At 54.8% G+C, this 22,220-nt stretch overlaps 1 protein-coding gene across 4 annotated transcripts in view; it reads right to left on the reverse strand.

Moving 5' to 3' along the window:
• LOC140395979 (uncharacterized) overlaps window positions 1-22,220 on the reverse strand; it is a 309,601-nt gene that overhangs the window by 154,042 nt on the left and 133,339 nt on the right. For all 4 annotated transcript variants that reach the window (XM_072484006.1, XM_072484007.1, XM_072484008.1 and 1 more), the window contains exons 7-8: window positions 10,249-10,307; window positions 8,573-8,636 (exon numbers count right to left, since the gene is read on the reverse strand). In XM_072484006.1, the coding sequence (XP_072340107.1) occupies window positions 8,573-8,636; window positions 10,249-10,307 (123 nt within the window). The remainder of the gene's footprint in view (window positions 1-8,572; window positions 8,637-10,248; window positions 10,308-22,220) is intronic.

Consider the following 22,220-nt stretch of genomic DNA (forward strand, 5'->3'; position numbering starts at 1 on the left):
GCAGCACTCCCTCAGTACTGACACTCTGACAGTGCGGCACTCCCTCAGTACTGACCCTCTGACAATGCGGCTCTCCCTCAGTACTGACCCTCTGACAGTGCGGCACTCCCTCAGTACTGACCCTCTGACAGTGCGGCACTCCCTCAGTTCTGACCCTCGAACTGTGTGGCACTCCCTCAGTGCTGACCCTCTGACCGTACGGCACTCCCTCAGCACTGACCCTCAGACAGTGCGGCACTCCCTCAGTACTGACCCTCTGATAGTGCGGCACTCCCTCAGTACTGACACTGTGACAGTGCAGCACTCCCTCAGTACTGACCATCTGACAGTGCGGCACTCCATCAGTACTGACCCTCTGACAGTGCGGCACTCCTTCAGCACTGACCCTCTGACAGTGCGGCACTCCCTCAGTACTGACACTCTGACAGTGCGGCTCTCCCTCAGTACTGACCCTCTGACAGTGCGGCTGTCCCTCTGCACTGACGCTCTGACAGTGCGGCACTCCCTCAGCACTGACCCTCTGACAGTGCAGCACTCCATCAGTACTGACCCTCTGGCAGTGAGGCATTCCCTCAGTACTGACCCTCTGACAGTGCGGCACTCCCTCAGCACTGATCATCTGACAGTGCAGCACTCCCTCAGTACTGACCCTCTGACAGTGCGGCACTCCCTCAGCACTGACCCTCTGACAGTGCAGAAATCCCTCAGTACTGACCCTGTGACAGTGCAGCACTCCCTCAGCACTGTCCCTCTGACAGTGCGACACTCCCTCAGCACTGACCCTCTCACAGTGCGGCACTTCCTCAGTACTGACCCTCTGACAGTGCAGCACTCCCTCAGTACTGACCCTCTGACAGTGCGGCACTCCCTCAGCACTGACCCTCTGACAGTACAGCACTCCCTCAGTACTGACCCTCTGACAGTGCAGCACTCCCTCAGTACTGACCCTCTGACAGTGCGGCACTCCCTCAGTACTGACCCTCTGACAGTGCGGCACTCCCTCTGTACTGACCCTCTGACAGTGCGGCACTCCCTCAGTACTGACCCTCTGACAGTGCGGCACTCCCTCAGTACTGACCCTCTGACAGTGCAGCACTCCCTCAGTACGAACTCTCTGACAGTGCGGCTCTCCCTCAGTACTGACCCTCTGACAGTGCAGCGCTCCCTCAGTACTGACCCTCTGACAGTGCGGCACTCCCTCAGTACTGACCCTCTGACAGCGCGGCACTCCCTCAGTATTGACCCTCTGACAGTGCAGCACTCCCTCAGTACTGACCCTCTGACAGTGCGGCACTCCCTCAGTACTGACCCTCTGACAGTGCGCCGCTCCCTCAGTACTGACCCTCTGACAGTGCGGCGCTCCCTCAGTACTGACCCTCTGACAGTGCAGCACTCCCTCAGTACTGACCCTCTGACAGTGCGGCGTTCCCTCAGTACTGACCCTCTGACAGTGCGGCACTCCCTCAGCACTGACCCTCTGACAGTGCGGCATACCCTCAGTACTAACTCTCTGACAGTGAGGCATTCCCTCAGCACTGACCCTCTCACAGTGCGGCACTCCCTCAGTACTGGCCCTCTGACAGTGCGGCACTCCCTCAGTACTGACCCTCTGGCAGTGCGGCGCTCCCTCAGTACTGACCCTCTGACAGTGCGGCACTCCCTCAGTACTGACCCTCTGACAGTGCGGCACTCCCTCAGTACTGACCCTCTGACAGTGCGGCACTCCCTCAGTACTGACCCTCTGACAGTGCGGCACACCCTCAGCACTGACCCTCTCACAGTGCAGCACTCCCTCAGTACTGACCCTCTGACAGTGCGGCACTCCCTCAGTACTGACCCTCTGACAGTGCGGCACTCCCTCAGTACTGACCCTCTGACAGTGCGGCACACCCTCAGCACTGACCCTCTCACAGTGCTGCACTCCCTCAGTACTGACCCTCTGACGGTGCAGCACTCCCTCAGTACTGACCCTCTGACAGTGCAGCACTCCCTCAGTACTGACCCTCTGACAGTGCAGCACTCCCTCAGTACTGACCCCCTGACAGTGCAACACTCCCTCAGTACTGACCCTCTGACGGTGCAGCACTCCCTCAGTACTGACCCTCTGACGGTGCAGCACTCCCTCAGTACTGACCCTCTGACAGTGCAGCACTCCCTCAGTACTGACCCTCTGACAATGCAGCACTCCCTCAGTACTGACCCTCTGACAGTGCAGCACTCCCTCAGTACTGAACCTCTGACAGTGCAGCACTCCCTCAGTACTGACCCTCTGACAGTGCGGCACTCCCTCAGTACTGACCCTCTGACAGTGCAGCACTCCCTCAGTACTGACCCTCTGACAGTGCGGCACACCCTCAGCACTGACCCTCTCACAGTGCAGCACTCCCTCAGTACTGACCCTCTGACAGTGCAGCACTCCCTCAGTACTGACCCTCTGACAGTGCAGCGCTCCCTCAGTACTGACTCTCTGACAGTGCGGCACTCCCTCAGTACTGACTCTCTGACAGTGCAGCACTCCCTCAGCACTGACCCTCTCACAGTGCGGCACTCCCTCAGTACTGACCCTCTGACAGTGTGGCACTCCCTCAGTACTGACCCTCTGACAGTGCGGCACTCCCTCAGTACTGGCCCTCTGACAGTGCGGCACTCCCTCAGTACTGACTCTCTGACAGTGCGGCACTCCCTCAGTACTGACTCTCTGACAGTGCAGCACTCCCTCAGCACTGACCCTCTCACAGTGCGGCACTCCCTCAGTACTGACCCTCTGACAGTGCAGCACTCCCTCAGTACTGGCCCTCTGACAGTGCGGCTGTCCCTCAGCACTGACCATCTGACAGTGCAGCACTCCCTCAGTACTGACCCTCTGACAGCGCAGCACTCCCTCAGTACTGACCCTCTGACAGTGCGGCACTCCCTCAGTACTGACCCTCTGACAGCGCAGCACTCCCTCAGTACTGACCCTCTGACAGTGCGGCACTCCCTCAGTACTGACCCTCTGACAGTGCAGCACTCCCTCAGTACTGACCCTCTGACAGCGCAGCACTCCCTCAGTACTGACCCTCTGACAGTGCGGCACTCCCTCAGTACTGACCCTCTGACAGTGCAACACTCCCTCAGTACTGACCCTCTGACAGTGCGGCACTCCCTCAGTACTGACCCTCTGACAGTGCGGCACTCCCTCAGTACTGACCCTCTGACAGTGCAGCACTCCTTCAGTACTGACCCTCTGACAGTGCAGCACTCCCTCAGTACTGACCATCTGACAGTGAGGCATTCCCTCAGTACTGACTCTCTGACAGTGCAGCACTCCCTCAGTACTGACCCTCTGACAGTGCAGCACTCCCTCAGTACTGACCCTCTGACAGTGCAGCACTCCCTCAGTACTGACCCTCTGACAGTGAGGCTCTCCCTCAGCACTGACCCTCTGACAGTGCGGCACTCCCTCAGTACTGACCCTCTCACAGTGCGGCATTCCCTCAGTACTGACCCTCAGACAGTGCGGCACTTCCTCAGCACTGACCCTCTGACAGTGCGGCACTCCCTCAGTACTGACCCTTTGACAGTGCTGCACTCCCTCAGTACTGACCCTCTGACAGTGCGGCACACCCTCAGTACTGACCCTCTGACAGTGCGGCACTCCCTCAGTACTGACCCTCTCACAGTGCGGCACTCCCTCAGTACTGACCCTTTGACAGTGCTGCACTCCCTCAGTACTGACCCTCTGACAGTGCAGCACTCCCTCAGTACTGACTCTCTAACAGTAAGGCATCCCCTCAGTACTGACCCTCTGACAGTGCAGCACTCCCTCAGTACTGACAGTGCGGTGCTCCCTCAGTACTGACCCTCTGACAGTGCGGCACTCCCTCAGTCCTAATCCTCTGACAATGCGGCACTCCCTCAGTATTTACCCTCTGACAGTGCGGCACTCCCTCAGCACTGACCCTCTGACAGTGCAGCACTCCCTCAGTACTGACCCTCTGACAGTGCGGCACTCCCTCGTACTGATCCTCTGACAGTGCGGCACTCCATCAGTGCTGACCCTCTGACAGTGAGGCATTCCCTCAGTACTGACCCTCTGACAGTGCAGCACTCCCTCAGTACTGACCCTCAGACAATGCGGCACTCCCTCAGTACTGACCCTCTGACAGTGCGGCACTCCCTCGTACTGATCCTCTGACAGTGCGGCACTCCATCAGTGCTGACCCTCTGACAGTGAGGCATTCCCTCAGTACTGACCCTCTGACAGTGCGGCACTCCCTCAGCACTGACCCTCTGACAGTGCAGCACTCCCTCAGTACTGACCCTCTGACAGTGCAGCACTCCCTCAGTACTGACCCTCTCACAGTGCGGCACTCCCTCAGGACTGACCCTCTGACAGTGTGGCACTCCCTCAGCACTGACCCTCTGACAGTGCAGCACTCCCTCAGTACTGACCCTCTGACAGTGCGGCACTCCCACAGTACTGACCCTCTGACAGTGCAGCACTCCCTCAGTACTGACCCTCTGACAGTGCAGCACTCCCTCAGTACTGACCCTCTGACAGTGCGGCACTCCCTCAGTACTGACTCTCTGGCAGTGCAGCGCTCCCTCAGTACTGACCCTCTGACAGTGCAGCACTCCCTCAGTACTGACCCTCTGACAGTGCAGCACTCCCTCAGTTCTGACCCTCTGACAGTGCAGCACTCCCTCAGTACTGACCCTCTGACAGTGCGGCTGTCCCTCAGCACTGACCCTCTGACAGTGCGGCACTCCCTCAGTACTGACCCTCTGACAGTGCGGCACTCCCTCAGTACTAACTCTCTGACAGTGAGGCATTCCCTCAGCACTGACCCTCTCACAGTGCGGCACTCCCTCAGCACCGACCCTCTGACAGTGCAGCACTCCCTCAGTACTGACCATCTGACAGTGAGGCATTCCCTCAGTACTGACCCTCTGACAGTGAGGCTCTCCCTCAGCACTGACCCTCTGACAGTGAGGCATTCCCTCAGTACTGACCCTCTGACAGTGCGGCACTCCCTCAGTACTGACCCTCTCACAGTGCGGCACTCCCTCAGTACTGACCCTCAGACAGTGCGGCACTCCCTCAGCACTGACCCTCTGACAGTGCAGCACTCCCTCAGTACTGACCCTCTGACAGTGAAGAACTCCCTCAGTACTGACCCTCTGACAGTGCGGCACTCCCTCAGCACTGACCTTCTGACAGTGCGGCACTCCCTCAGTACTGACCCTCTCACAGTGCGGCACTCCCTCAGTACTGACCCTCTGACAGTGCTGCACTCCCTCAGTACTGACCCTCTGACAGTGCGGCACTCCCTCAGTACTGACCCTCTGACAGTGCAGCACTCCTTCAGTACTGACTCTCTAACAGTAAGGCATCCCCTCAGTACTGACCCTCTGACAATGCGGCACTCCCTCAGTACTGACCCTCAGACAGTGCAACACTCCCTCAGTACTGACCCTCTGACAGTGCGGCACTCCCTCAGTACTGACACTCTGACAGTGCGGCACTCCCTCAGTACTGACCCTCCGACAGTGCGGCGCTCTCTCAGTACTGACCCTCTGACAGTGCGGCACTCCCTCAGTACTGACCCTCTGACAGTGCAGCACTCCTTCAGTACTGACTCTCTAACAGTAAGGCATCCCCTCAGTACTGACCCTCTGACAATGCGGCACTCCCTCAGTACTGACCCTCTGACAGTGCAGCACTCCCTCAGTACTGACCCTCTGACAGTGAGGCTCTCCCTCAGCACTGACCCTCTGACAGTGCGGCACTCCCTCAGTACTGACCCTCTGACAGTGCAGCACTCCCTCAGTACTGACCCTCTGACAGTGCGGCACTCCCTCAGTACTGACCCTCTGACAGTGAGGCTCTCCCTCAGCACTGACCCTCTGACAGTGCGGCACTCCCTCAGTACTGACCCTCTCACAGTGCGGCATTCCCTCAGTACTGACCCTCAGACAGTGCGGCACTCCCTCAGCACTGACCCTCTGACAGTGCAGCACTCCCTCAGCACTGACCTTCTGACAGTGCGGCACTCCCTCAGTACTGACCCTCTCACAGTGCGGCACTCCCTCAGTACTGACCCTCTCACAGTGCAGCACTCCCTCAGTACTGACCCTTTGACAGTGCTGCACTCCCTCAGTACTGACCCTCTGACAGTGCAGCACTCCCTCAGTACTGACTCTCTAACAGTAAGGCATCCCCTCAGTACTGACCCTCTGACAGTGCAGCACTCCCTCAGTACTGACCCTCTGGCAGTGCGGTGCTCCCTCAGTACTGACCCTCTGACAGTGCGGCACTCCCTCAGTACTGATCCTCTGACAGTGCGGCGCTCCCTCAGTACTGACCCTCTGACAGTGCGGCTGTTCCTCAGTCCTAATCCTCTGACAGTGCAGCACTCCCTCGTACTGATCCTCTGACAGTGCGGCACTCCATCAGTGCTGACCCTCTGACAGTGAGGCATTCCCTCAGTACTGACCCTCTGACAGTGCGGCACTCCCTCAGCACTGACCCTCTGACAGTGCAGCACTCCCTCAGTACTGACCCTCTGACAGTGCGGCACTCCCTCAGTACTGACCCTCTCACAGTGCGGCACTCCCTCAGGACTGACCCTCTGACAGTGTGGCACTCCCTCAGCACTGACCCTCTGACAGTGCAGCACTCCCTCAGTACTGACCCTCTGACAGTGCGGCACTCCCACAGTACTGACCCTCTGACAGTGCAGCACTCCCTCAGTACTGACCCTCTGACAGTGCAGCACTCCCTCAGTACTGACCCTCTGACAGTGCGGCACTCCCTCAGTACTGACTCTCTGGCAGTGCAGCGCTCCCTCAGTACTGACCCTCTGACAGTGCAGCACTCCCTCAGTACTGACCCTCTGACAGTGCAGCACTCCCTCAGTTCTGACCCTCTGACAGTGCAGCACTCCCTCAGTACTGACCCTCTGACAGTGCGGCTGTCCCTCAGCACTGACATTCTGACAGTGCGGCACACCCTCAGTACTAACTCTCTGACAGTGAGGCATTCCCTCAGCACTGACCCTCTGACAGTGCGGCACTCCCTCAGTACTGACCCTCTCACAGTGCGGCACTCCCTCAGTACTGACCCTCAGACAGTGCGGCACTCCCTCAGCACTGACTCTCTGACAGTGCAGCACTCCCTCAGCACTGACCTTCTGACAGTGCGGCACTCCCTCAGTACTGACCCTCTCACAGTGCGGCACTCCCTCAGTACTGACCCTCTGACAGTGCTGCACTCCCTCAGTACTGACCCTCTGACAGTGCAGCACTCCCTCAGTACTGACTCTCTAACAGTAAGGCATCCCCTCAGTACTGACCCTCTGACAGTGCAGCACTCCCTCAGTACTGACCCTCTGACAGTGCGGTGCTCCCTCAGTACTGACCCTCTGACAGTGCGGCACTCCCTCAGTACTGATCCTCTGACAGTGCGGCGCTCCCTCAGTACTGACCCTCTGACAATGCGGCTGTTCCTCAGTCCTGATCCTCTGACAGTGCGGCACTCCCTCAGTATTTACCCTCTGACAGTGAGGCATTCCCTCAGTACTGACCCTCTGACAGTGCGGCACTCCCTCAGCACTGACCCTCTGACAGTGCAGCACTCCCTCAGTACTGACCCTCTGACAGTGCGGCACTCCCTCAGTACTGACCCTCTCACAGTGCGGCACTCCCTCAGTACTGACCCTCTGACAGTGTGGCACTCCCTCAGCACTGACCCTCTGACAGTGCAGCACTCCCTCAGTACTGACCCTCTGACAGTGCGGCACTCCCACAGTACTGACCCTCTGACAGTGCAGCACTCCCTCAGTCCTGACCCTCTGACAGTGCAGCACTCCCTCAGTACTGACCCTCTGACAGTGCGCACTCCCTCAGTACTGACTCTCTGACAGTGCAGCGCTCCCTCAGTACTGACCCTCTGACAGTGCAGCACTCCCTCAGTACTGACCCTCTGACAGTGCAGCACTCCCTCAGTTCTGACCCTCTGACAGTGCAGCACTCCCTCAGTCCTGACCCTCTGACAGTGCAGCACTCCCTCAGTACTGGCCCTCTGACATTGCGGCACTCCCTCAGTACTGACTCTCTGACAGTGCAGCGCTCCCTCAGTACTGACCCTCTGACAGTGCAGCACTCCCTCAGTACTGACCCTCTGACAGTGCAGCACTCCCTCAGTTCTGACCCTCTGACAGTGCGGCAATCCCTCAGTACTGACCCTCTGACAGTGCGGCACTCCCTCAGTACTGACCCTCTGACAGTGCGGCACTCCCTCAGTACTGACCCTCTGACAGTGCAGCACTCCCTCAGTACTGACCCTCTGACAGTGCAGCACTCCCTCAGTACTGACCCTCTGACAGTGCGGCACTCCCTCAGTACTGACCCTCTGACAGTGCAGCACTCCCTCAGCACTGACTCTCTGACAGTGCGGCACTCCCTCAGTACTGACCCTCTGACAGTGCAGCACTCCCTCAGTACTGACCCTCTGACAGTGCAGCACTCCCTCATTACTTTTGCAAACCCTCAGATTATCGAAGGTGACAGTTTGTCAGAGTTTTGCTACCTCTTCTATCATGGCTTCCGGCTCGACCCCTATGATCTCTGACCTCGTCCTCTCTTTCATGTATCTGTTTGGGAGCAAAGGTGTAAGGTCAATGCCAAAGTTGACGGACATTCAGCTCCTTTGACCCCACCCTGCGGAGCAGCGAGTCCGAACCTTCCATATGGAGTGTGGCCAGCTGTGAAGGCTTTTTGTGGTCACACTCGTCAGAGGCAATGGCTCCCCACCATGTGCACACCAAGATCCCGCGACAAAATGCGGGTGGCCATTGTTAACTTTGCATTTCTGATCGGCAAAAGGTCTGGAGCCAATATTGCCGACAACAGGGCAGTCGGAAAGAGCTGGAGGCAATCGGGCAGAGTCAACATGGTTTTGTGAAAGGGGCGACGTGTTTCAGCAGTTCTCTGGAGTTGATTGATGGTGTCACACGTGTGGTGGATAGAGGGGGCACGGTGGATGTCCTGTACTTAGATATCCAAAGGACACCACGTCAGAATGTTATTACGGTCGATAATGTCTTGGGTCGGAGATGTAATGTGGGATGGTCTGGGCGCAGAGGGGGCGAGGTGGCCCGGGATTTGCCCAGGCACTGCAGTTCAGCCAGCGCTCGACGTTCGATGCCCCCCCCCCACCCACCCACCGTCCCTGACCCCCCCCCTCCCCTTCCCGGGGAATCGTGGGTCAAGCCCGCTGATGATGTGGGGCGGCGTTTACTGCGCGAGCGGAGTGCCAGGGTGCAACACATTGACGCTCCTGAGGGCCACTCCGATGAGTGCCAGGCGCCCGCCACGATTCTGACCTCACGGCCGCTGGCGATGTCGCCGTTGGCTGAGGGAGGAGCGCGCCCAGCGAGGGGCAGATCCTTTCTTTCAGGCATTGGAAAATTGTGGCGGTCTGCAGTCCAGGAATTATGATGTGGAGATGCTGGCATTCACCTGAGGAAGGAGCAGCGCTCCGAAAGCTAGTGATTCGAAACAAACCTGTTGGACGTTAACCTGGTGTTGTAAGACTTCGTACTGTGCTCACCCCAGTCCAAAGCCGGCACCTCCACATCATTAAAAGTGATGTAACAGTTATTTGCAAATGAATGCCCACACTGATAGCAAGTTTATGATCAATACTAGATAATAGTATGGGTTCCACATGGGATGGAATGTTCAAAAGAAAAATACTGCAACCAAAGTTTATAATAATTTTTTTTTACAAAGAAAGGGGGATGTAGTATTATCATAACTGTAAGAGCTGCAAGGGTTAATGAAATGTCTAGAGTAGCCACTAGAGGGAGCTACACCTGAGGAAGGAGCAGCACTCCGAAAGCTAGTGATTCGAAACAAACCTGTTGGACTTTAACCTGGTGTTGTAAGACTTCTTACTGTCCAGGAATTATGGTCTGGGATGGTGCCCGGACCACGGTGCGAGAAACACGCAGCAAGAATAGAATGTGAGAGAACCCGATGGTGGAAGTTAGGAGGTCACATCTGAGCTGTCCACAGTGGTGTGGATAGTATCAGTCTCCTTATTTAAGGAAAAATCTAAATGTGTTGGAAGCAGATCCGGGAACATTCACGTGCCAAATATCAGGAATGGAGTTTGTCCGATGGGGAAAGTTGCAGGCGATGTGAAAAGTAAATTCTGCAGTTTAGCAGGTGCGAGGTAATGAATAGAAAGTTGCCACTTACAGAATTCCAGCCGCGATTTCCGATGGGCGGCCTTTCGCGGGTTTGCCAGGACGGGAGGCCTGCAAGATCGAGGAGCAGATCAGAACCAAATTAACACCAGACATGGTAGAAAACCCTTCCCGTTCCTTCCCATTGTCCACAATCCCATTGGACACAACCCCCTTCCCGTTCACTCCCACTGGACACAATCCCAATGGACCCAAACCCCTTCCCGTTCACTCCCACTGTGCACAATCCCAATGGACCCAAACCCCATCCCGTTCATTCCCACTCTACACAATCCCAATGGACCCAAACCCCTTCCCGTTCACTCCCACTGTCCACAATCCCAATGGACCCAAACCCCTTCCCGTTCACTCCCACTGTGCACAATCCCAATGGACCCAAACCCCATCCCGTTCATTCCCACTCTACACAATCCCAATGGACCCAAACCCCTTCCCGTTCACTCCCACTGTACACAATCCCAATGGACCCAAACCCATTCCCGTTCATTCCCACTGTACACAATCCCAATGGACCCAAACCCCTTCCCGTTCACTCCCATTGTCCACAATCCCAATGGACCCAAACCCATTCCCGTTCACTCCCACTCTACACAATCCCAATGGACCCAAACCCCTTCCCGTTCACTCACAGTGTACACAATCCCAATGGACCCAAACCCATTCCCGTTCACTCCCACTCTACACAATCCCAATGGACCCAAACCCCTTCCCGTTCACTCCCATTGTCCACAATCCCAATGGACCCAAACTCCTTCCCGTTCACTCCCACTGTACACAATCCCAATGGACCCAAACCCCTTCCAGTTCACTCCCACTGTCCACAATCCCAATGGACCCAAACCCCTGCCCGTTCACTCCCACTATACACAATCCCAATGGACCCAAACCCCTTCCCGTTCACTCACACTGTACACAATCCCAATGGACCCAAACCCCTTCCCGTTCACTCCCACTCTACACAATCCCAATGGTCCCAAACCCCTTCCCGTTCACTCCCACTGTACACAATCACAATGGACGCAAACCCCTTCCGTTCACTCCCACTGTACACAATCCCAATGGACACATCCCCTTCCCGTTCACTCCCACTGTACACAATCCCAATGGACCCAAACCCCTTCCCATTGACTCCCCCTGTACACAATCCCAATGGTCCCAAACCCCTTCCCGTTCACTCGCACTGTACACAATCCAAATGGACACAACCCCCTTCCCGTTCACTCCCACTGTACACAATCCCAATGGACACAACCCCTTCCCGTTCACTCCCACTGTACACAATCCCAATGGACCCAAACCCCTTCCCATTGACTCCCCCTGTACACAATCCCAATGGTCCCAACCCCTTCCCGTTCACTCCCACTGTACACAATCCAAATGGACACAACCCCCTTCCCGTTCACTCCCAATGTACACAATCCCAATGGACACAACCCCCTTCCCGTTCACTCCCACTGTACACAATCCCAATGGACACAAACCCCTTCCCGTTCACTCCCACTGTACACAATCAAAATGGACTAAGACCCCTTCCCGTTCACTCCCACTGTACACAATCCCAATGGACCCAAACCCCTTCCCATTGACTCCCCCTGTACACAATCCCAATGGTCCCAAACCCTTTCCCGTTCACTCCCACTGTACACAATCACAATGGACGCAAACCCCTTCCGTTCACTCCCACTGTACACAATCCCAATGGACACAACCCCTTCCCGTTCACTCCCACTGTACACAATCCCAATGGACCCAAACCCCTTCCCATTGACTCCCCCTGTACACAATCCCAATGGTCCCAAACCCCTTCCCGTTCACTCCCACTGTACACAATCCAAATGGACACAACCCCCTTCCCGTTCACTCCCACTGTACACAATCCCAATGGTCACAAACCCCTTCCGTTCACTCCCACTGTACACAATCCCAATGGACACAAACCCCTTCCGTTCACCCCCACTGTACACAATCCCAATGGACACAAACCCCTTCCCGTTCACTCCCACTGTACACAATCCCAATGGACCCAGACCCCTTCCCGTTCACTCCCAATGTACACAATCCCAATGGACCCAAACCCCTTCCCGTTCATTCCCACTGTACACAATCGCAATGGACTCAAACCCCTTCCCGTTCACTACGACTGTACACAATCCCAATGGACCCAGACCCCTTCCCGTTCACTCCCACTGTACACAATCCCAATGGACCCAAACCCCTTCCCTTTCACTCCCACTGTACAGAATCCAAATGGAAACAACCCCCTTCCCGTTCACTCCCACTGTGCACAATCCCAATGGACCCCAACCCCTTCCCATTCACTCCCTTTGTACACAATCCCAATGGACACAAACCCCTTCCCATTCACTCCCACTGTACACAATCCCAATAGACCCAACCCCTTTCCCGTTCACTCCCACTGTACACAATCCCAATGGACCCAAAGCCCTTCCCGTTCACTCCCAATGAGCACAATCCCAATGGACCCAAACCCCTTCCCGTTCACCCCCACTGTACACAATCCCAATGGACCCAAACCCCTTCCCGTTCACCCCCACTGTACACAATCCCAATGGACACAAATCCCTTCCGTTCACTCCCACTGTACACAATCCCAATGGACCCAAAGCCGGTCCCGTTCACCCCCACTGTACACAATCCCAATGGACCCAAACCCCTTCCGTTCACTGCCACTGTACACAATCCCAATGGACACAGACCCCTTCCCGTTCACTCCCACTGTACACAATCCAAATGGACACAACGCCCTTCCCGTTCACTCCCACTGGACACTCTCCCAATGGACCCAGACCCCTTCCCGTTCACTCCCACTGTACACAATCCCAATGGACCCAAACCCCTTCCGTTCACTGCCACTGTACACAATCCCAATGGACACAGACCCCTTCCCGTTCACTCCCAATGTGCACAATCCCAATGGACTCAAACCCCTTCCCGTTCACTACGACTGTCTACAATCCCATTGAACAGAAACCCCATCCCGTTCACTCCCACTGTACACAATCCTAATGGACCCAAACCCCATCCCGTTCACTCCCACTGTACACAATCCCAGTGGACCCAAAGCCCTTCCCGTTCACTCCCACTGTACACAATCCCAATGGACCCAAACCCGTTACCGTTCACTCCCACTGTACACAATCCCAATGGACCCAAACCCATTCCCGTTCACTCCCACTGTACACAATCCCAATGGACCCAAACCCATTCCCGTTCACCCCCACTGTACACAATCCCAATGGACCCAAACCCCTTCCCGTTCATTCCCATTGTACACAATCCCAATGGACCCAGACCCCTTCCCGTTCACTCCCACTGTACACAATCCCAATGGACCCAAACCACTTCCCTTTCACCCCCACTGTACACAATCCCAATGGACCCAGACCCCTTCCCGTTCACTCCCACTGTACACAATCCCAATGGACTCAAACCCCTTCCCGTTCACTCCCACTGTACGCAATCCCAATGGACCCAAATCCATTCCCGTTCACTCCCACTGTACACAATCCCAATGGACCCAAACCCCTACCCGTTCACTCCCACTGCACACAATCCCAATGGACACAAGGCCCCTTCCCGTTCACTCCCACTCTACACAATCCCAATGGACCCAAACGCCTTCCCGTTTCCTCCCATTGTACACAATCCCAATGGACCCAAATCCATTCCCATTCACTCCCACTGTACACAATCCCAATGGACCCAACCCCTTCCCGTTCACTCCCACTGCACACAATCCCAATGGACCCAAATCCATTCCCGTTCACTCCCACTGTGCACAATCCCAATGGAACCAAACCTCTTCCCGTTCACTCCCACTGCACACAATCCCAATGGACACAAGGCCCCTTCCCGTTCACTCCCACTCTACACAATCCTAATGGACCCAAACGCCTTCCCGTTCACTCCCATTGTACACAATCCAATGGACGCAAACCCCTTCCCGTTCATTCCCCTGTACATTATCCCAATGGACCCAACCCCCTTCCTATTCACTCCCACTGTACACAATGCCAATGCACCGAGACCCCTTCCCGTTCACTCCCACTGTACACAGTCCCAATGAGTCCAAACCCCTTCCCGTTCACTCCCATTGTACACAATCCAATGGACGCAAACCCTTTCCCGTTCACTCCCACTGTACACAATCCCAATGGAGCCAAAACCCTTCCCGTTCACTCCCACTGTACACAACCCCAATGGACCCAAACCCCTTCCCGTTCACTCCCTCTGTACACAATCCCAATGGACCCAAACCGCTTCCTGTTCATTCCCATTGTACACAATCCCAATGGACCCAGACCCCTTCCCGTTCACTCCCACTGTACACAATCCCAATGAGTCCAAACCCCTTCCCGTTCACTCCCATTGTACACAATCCCAATGGACCAAGATCCCTTCCCGTTCACTCCCACTGTACACAATCCCAATGGACCCAAACCTCTTTCAGTTGACTCCCACTGTACACAATCCCAATGGACCCAACCCCCTTCCCGTTCACTCCCACTGTACACAATCCCAAAGGACCCAAACCCCTTCCCGTTCACTCCCACTCTACACAATCCCAATGGACACAAACCCCTCCCCGTTCACTCCCACTGTACACAATCCCAATGGAGCCAAACCCCTTCCCGTTCACTCGCACTGTACACAACCCCAATGGACCCAAACCCCTTCCCGTTCACTCCCTCTGTACACAATCCCAATGGAGCCAAACCCCTTCCCGTTCGCTCCCACTGTACACAATCCCAATGGACCCAAACCCCTTCCCGTTCACTCGCACTGTCCACAATCCCAATGGACTCAAACCTCTTCCCGTTCACCTCCACTGTACTCAATCCCAATGGATCCAAACCGCTTCCTGTTCATTCCCATTGTACACAATCCGATTGGACCAAGACCCCTTCCCGTACACTCCCACTGTACACAATCCCAATGGACCCAAACCCCTTCCCGTTCACTCCCACTGTACACAATCCCAATGAGTCCAAACCCCTTCCCGTTCACTCCCACTGTACACAATCCCAATGGACCCAAACCTCTTCCCGTTCACTCCCACTCTACACAATCCCAATGGACACAAACCCCTCCCCGTTCACTCCCACTGTACACAATCCCAATGGACCCAAACCCCTTCCTGTTCACTCCCACTGTACACAATCCCAATGGACCCAAATCTCTTCCCGTTCACTCCCATTGTAAAGAATCCCAAAGGATCCAAACCCATTCCCGTTCATTCCCATTGTACACAATCCCAATGGACCCAGACCCCTTCCCGTTCACTCCCACTGTACACAATCCCAATGAGTCCAAACCCCTTCCCGTTCACTCCAATTGTACACAATCCAATGGACGCAAACCCCATCCCCTTCATTCCCATTGTACACAATCCCAATGGACCCAGACCCCTTCCCGTTCACTCCCACTGTACACAATCCCAATGAGTCCAAACCCCTTCCCTTTCACTTCAATTGTACACAATCCAATGGACGCAAACCCCATCCCCTTCATTCCCACTGTGCACAATCCCAATGGACCCAAACCCCTTCCCGTTCACCCCCACTGTACACAATCCCAATGGATCCAAACCGCTTCCTGTTCATTCCCATTGTACACAATCCCAATGGACCCAGACCCCTTCCCGTTCACTCCCACTGTACACAATCCCAATGAGTCCAAACCCCTTCCCGTTCACTCCCATTGTACACAATCCCAATGGACCAAGATCCCTTCCCGTTCACTCCCACTGTACACAATCCCAAAGGACCCAAACCTCTTTCAGTTGACTCCCACTGTACACAATCCCAATGGACCGAACCCCCTTCCCGTTCACTCCCACTGTACACAATCCCAATGGACCCAAACCCCTTCCCGTTCACTCCAACTCTACACAATCCCAATGGACACAAACCCCTCCCCGTTCACTCCCACTGTACACAATCCCAATGGACCCAAACCCCTTCCCGTTCACTCCCACTGTACACAATCCCAATGGACCCAAACCTCTTCCCGTTCACTCCCATTGTAAAGAATCCCAATGGATCCAAACCCCTTCCCGTTCACTCCCATTGTACACAATCCCACTGGACCCAGACCCCTTCACGTTCACTCCCACTGTACACAATCCCAATGGACCCAAACCTCTTTCAGTTGACTCCCACTGTACACAATCCCAATGGACCCAACCCTCTTCCCGTTCACTCCCACTGTATACAATCCCAATGGACCCAAACCCCTTCCCGTTCACTCCCACTCTGCACAATCCCAATGGACACAAACCCCTCCCCGTTCACTCCCACTGTACACAATCCCAATGGACCCAAACCCCTTCCCGTTCACTCCCACTCTACACAATCCCAATGGACACAAACCCCTCCCCGTTCACTACCACTGTACACAATCCCAATGGACCCAAACCCCTTCCTGTTCACTCCCACTGTACACAATCCCAATGGACACAAACCTCTTCCCGTTCACTCCCATTGTAAAGAATCCCAAAGGATCCAAACCCATTCCCGTTCATTCCCATTGTACACAATCCCAATGGACCCAGACCCCTTCCCGTTCACTCCCACTGTAGGCAATCCCAATGAGTCCAAACCCCTTCCCGTTCACTCCAATTGTACACAATCCAATGGACGCAAACCCCATCCCCTTCATTCCCATTGTACACAATCCCAATGGACCCAGACCCCTTCCCGTTCACTCCCACTGTACACAATCCCAATGAGTCCAAACCCCTTCCCGTTCACTTCAATTGTACACAATCCAATGGACGCAAACCCCATCCCCTTCATTCCCACTGTACACAATCCCAATGGAGCCAAACCCCTTCCCGTTCACTACCAGTGTACACAATCCCAATGGACCCAAACCCCTTCCCGTTCACCCCCACTGTACACAATCCCAATGGATCCAAACCGCTTCCTGTTCATTCCCATTGTACACAATCCCAATCGACCCAGAACCCTTCCCGTTCACTCCCACTGTACACAATCCCAATGAGTCCAAACCCCTTCCCGTTCACTCCCATTGTACACAATCCCAATGGACCAAGATCCCTTCCCGTTCACTCCCACTGTACACAATCCCAATGGACCCAAACCTCTTTCAGTTGACTCCCACTGTACACAATCCCAATGGACCCAACCCCCTTCCCGTTCACTCCCACTGTACACAATCCCAATGGACCCAAACCCCTTCCCGTTCACTCCAATTCTACACAATCCCAATGGACACAAACCCCTCCCCGTTCACTCCCACTGTACACAATCCCAATGGACCCAAACCCCTTCCCGTTCACTCCCACTGTACACAATCCCAATGGACCCAAACCTCTTCCCGTTCACTCCCATTGTAAAGAATCCCAATGGATCCAAACCCCTTCCCGTTCACTCCCATTGTACACAATCCCAATGGACCCAGACCCCTTCCCGTTCACTCCCACTGTACACAATCCCAATGAGTCCAAACCCCTTCCCGTTCACTCCCATTGTACACAATCCAATGGACGCAAACCCCATCCCCTTCATTCCAATTGTACACAATCGCAATGGAACCAAATCCCTTCCCGTTCACTACGACTGTACACAATTCCAATGGACCCAAACCCCTTCCCGTTCACTCCCACTGTGCACAATCCCAATGGACCCAACCCCCTTCCTATTAACTCCCACTGTACACAATCCCAATGGACCCAAACCCCTTCCCGTTCATTCCAATTGTACACAAACCCAATGGACCCAAACCCCTTCCCGTTCACTCCCACTGTACACAATCCCAATGGACCCAAACCACTTCTCTTTCACCCCCACTGTACACAATCCCAATGGACCCAGACCCCTTCCCGTTCACCCCCACTGTACACAATCCCAATGGACCCAAACCCCTTCCCGTTCACCCCCACTGTACACAATCCCAATGGACCCAGAACCCTTCCCGTTCACTCCCACTGTACAGAATCCCAATGGACCTAAACCCCTTCCCGTTCACCCCCACTGTACACAATCCCAATGGACCCAGACCCCTTCCCGTTCACTCCCACTGTACAGAATCCCAATGGACCTAAACCCCTTCCCTTTCACTCCCACTGTACACAATCCAAATGGACACAACCCCCTTCCCGTTCACTCCCACTGTGCACAATCCCAATGGACCCAAACCCCTTCCCGTTCACTCCAACTGTACACAATCCCAATAGACCCAAACCCTTTCCCGTTCACTCCCACTGTACACAATCCCAATGGACCCAAAGCCCTTCCCGTTCACTCCCAATGAGCACAATCCCAATGGACCCACACCCCTTCCCGTTCACCCCCACTGTACACAATCCCAATGGACACAAATCCCTTCCGTTCACTCCCACTGTACACAATCCCAATGGACCCAAAGCCCTTCCCGTTCACCCCCACTGTACACAATCCCAATGGACAGAAACCCCTTCCGTTCACTCCCACTGTACACAATCCCAATGGACACAGACCCCTTCCCGTTCACTCCCACTGTACACAATCCAAATGGACACAACCCCCTTCCCGTTCACTCCCACTGGACACTCTCCCAATGGACCCAGACCCCTTCCCGTTCACCCCCACTGTACACAATCCCAATGGACCCAAACCCCTTCCCGTTCATTCCCATTGTACACAATCCCAATGGACCCAGGCCCCTTCCCGTTCACTCCCACTGTACACAATCCCAATGGACCCAAACCCATTCCCGTTCACCCCCACTGTACACAATCCCAATGGACCCAAACCCCTTCCCGTTCATTCCCATTGTACACAATCCCAATGGACCCAGGCCCCTTCCCGTTCACTCCCACTGTACACAATCCCAATGGACCCAAACCACTTCCCTTTCACCCCCACTGTACACAATTCCAATGGACCCAGACCCCTTCCCGTTCACTCCCACTGTACACAATCCCAATGGACTCAAAACCCATCCCGTTCACTCCCACTGTACGCAATCCCAATGGACCCAAATCCATTCCCGTTCACTCCCACTGTACACAATCCCAATGGACCCAAACCCCTACCCGTTCACTCCCACTGCACACAATCCCAATGGACACAAGGCCCCTTCCCGTTTACTCCCATTGTACACAATCCCAATGGACCCAAATCCATTCCCGTTCACTCCCACTGTACACAATCCCAATGGACCCAAACCCCTTCCCGTTCACTCCCACTGCACACAATCCCAATGGACCCAAATCCATTCCTGTTCACTCCCACTGTGCACAATCCAAATGGAACCAAACCTCTTCCCGTTCACTCCCACTGCACACAATCCCAATGGACACAAGGCCCCTTCCCGTTCACTCCCACTCTACACAATCCCAATGGACCCAAACGCCTTCCCGTTCACTCCCATTGTACACAATCCAATGGACGCAAACCCCTTCCCGTTCATTCCCCTGTACACAATCCCAATGGACCCAACCCCCTTCCTATTCACTCCCACTGTACACAGTCCCAATGAGTCCAAACCCCTTCCCGTTCACTCCCATTGTACACAATCCAATGGACGCAAACCCTTTCCCGTTCACTCCCACTGTACACAATCCCAATGGAGCCAAAACCCTTCCCGTTCACTCCCTCTGTACACAATCCCAATGGACCCAAACCGCTTCCTGTTCATTCCCATTGTACACAATCCCAATGGACCCAGACCCCTTCCCGTTCACTCACACTGTACACAATCCCAATCAGTCCAAACCCCTTCCCGTTCACTCCCATTGTACACAATCCCAATGGACCAAGATCCCTTCCCGTTCACTCCCACTGTACACAATCCCAATGGACTCAAACCTCTTTCAGTTGACTCCCACTGTACACAATCCCAATGGACCCAACCCCCTTCCCGTTCACTCCCACTGTACACAATCCCAATGGACCCAAACCCCTTCCCGTTCACTCCCACTCTACACAATCCCAATGGACACAAACCCCTCCCCGTTCACTCCCACTGTACACAATCCCAATGGAGCCAAACCCCTTCCCGTTCACTCCCACTGTACACAACCCCAATGGACCCAAACCCCTTCCCGTTCACTCCCTCTGTAAACAATCCCAATGGAGCCAAAACCCTTCCCGTTCACTCCCACTGTACACAATCCCAATGGACCCAAACCCCTTCCCGTTCACTCGCACTGTCCACAATCCCAATGGACTCAAACCTCTTCCCGTTCACCCCCACTGTACTCAATCCCAATGGATCCAAACCGCTTCCTGTTCATTCCCATTGTACACAATCCCAATGGACCCAGACCCCTTCCCGTTCACTCCCACTGTACACAATCCCAATGAGTCCAAACCCCTTCCCGTTCACTCCCATTGTACACAATCCCAATGGATCAAGATCCCTTCACGTTCACTCCCACTGTACACAATCCCAATGGACCCAAACCTCTTTCAGTTGACTCCCACTGTACACAATCCCAATGGACCCAACCCTCTTCCCGTTCACTCCCACTGTATACAATCCCAATGGACCCAAACCCCTTCCCGTTCACTCCCACTCTACACAATCCCAATGGACACAAACCCCTCCCCGTTCACTCCCACTGTACACAATCCCAATGGACCCAAACCCCTTCCCGTTCACTCCCACTCTACACAATCCCAATGGACACAAAACCCTCCCCGTTCACTCCCACTGTACACAATCCCAATGGACCCAAACCCCTTCCTGTTCACTCCCACTGTACACAATCCCAATGGACCCAAACCTCTTCCCGTTCACTCCCATTGTAAAGAATCCCAAAGGATCCAAACCCCTTCCCGTTCATTCCCATTGTACACAATCCCAATGGACCCAGACCCCTTCCCGTTCACTCCCACTGTGCACAATCCCAATGAGTCCAAACCCCTTCCCGTTCACTCCAATTGTACACAATCCAATGGACGCAAACCCCACCCCCTTCATTCCCATTGTACACAATCCCAATGGACCCAGACCCCTTCCCGTTCACTCCCACTGTACACAATCCCAATGAGTCCAAACCCCTTCCCGTTCACTTCAATTGTACACAATCCAATGGACGCAAACCCCATCCCCTTCATTCCCACTGTACACAATCCCAATGGAGCCAAACCCCTTCCCGTTCACTACCAGTGTACACAATCCCAATGGACCCAAACCCCTTCCCGTTCACCCCCACTGTACACAATCTCAATGGATCCAAACCGCTTCCTGTTCATTCCCATTGTACACAATCCCAATGGACCCAGACCCCTTCCCGTTCACTCCCACTGTACACAATCCCAAAGGATCCAAACCCCTTCCCGTTCATTCCCATTGTACACAATCCCAATGGACCAAGATCCCTTCCCGTTCACTCCCACTGTATACAATCCCAATGGACTCAAACCTCTTTCAGTTGACTCCCACTGTACACAATCCCAATGGACCCAACCCCCTTCCCGTTCACTCCCACTGTACACAATCCCAATGGACCCAAACCCCTTCCCGTTCACTCCCACTCTACACAATCCCAATGGACACAAACCCCTCCCCGTTCACTCCCACTGTACACAATCCCAATGGAGCCAAACCCCTTCCCGTTCACTCCCACTGTACACAACCCCAATGGACCCAAACCCCTTCCCGTTCACTCCCTCTGTACACAATCCCAATGGAGCCAAAACCCTTCCCGTTCACTCCCACTGTAGACAATCCCAATGGACCCAAACCCCTTCCCGTTCACTCGCACTGTCCACAGTCCCAATGGACTCAAACCTCTTCCCGTTCACCCCCACTGTACTCAATCCCAATGGATCCAAACCGCTTCCTGTTCATTCCCATTGTACACAATCCCAATGGACCCAGACCCCTTCCCGTTCACTCCCACTGTACACAATCCCAATGAGTCCAAACCCCTTCCCGTTCACTCCCATTGTACACAATCCCAATGGATCAAGATCCCTTCCCGTTCAC

This window comes from Scyliorhinus torazame, chromosome 19 (assembly GCF_047496885.1).
Source record: "Scyliorhinus torazame isolate Kashiwa2021f chromosome 19, sScyTor2.1, whole genome shotgun sequence".
NCBI lineage: Eukaryota > Metazoa > Chordata > Chondrichthyes > Carcharhiniformes > Scyliorhinidae > Scyliorhinus > Scyliorhinus torazame.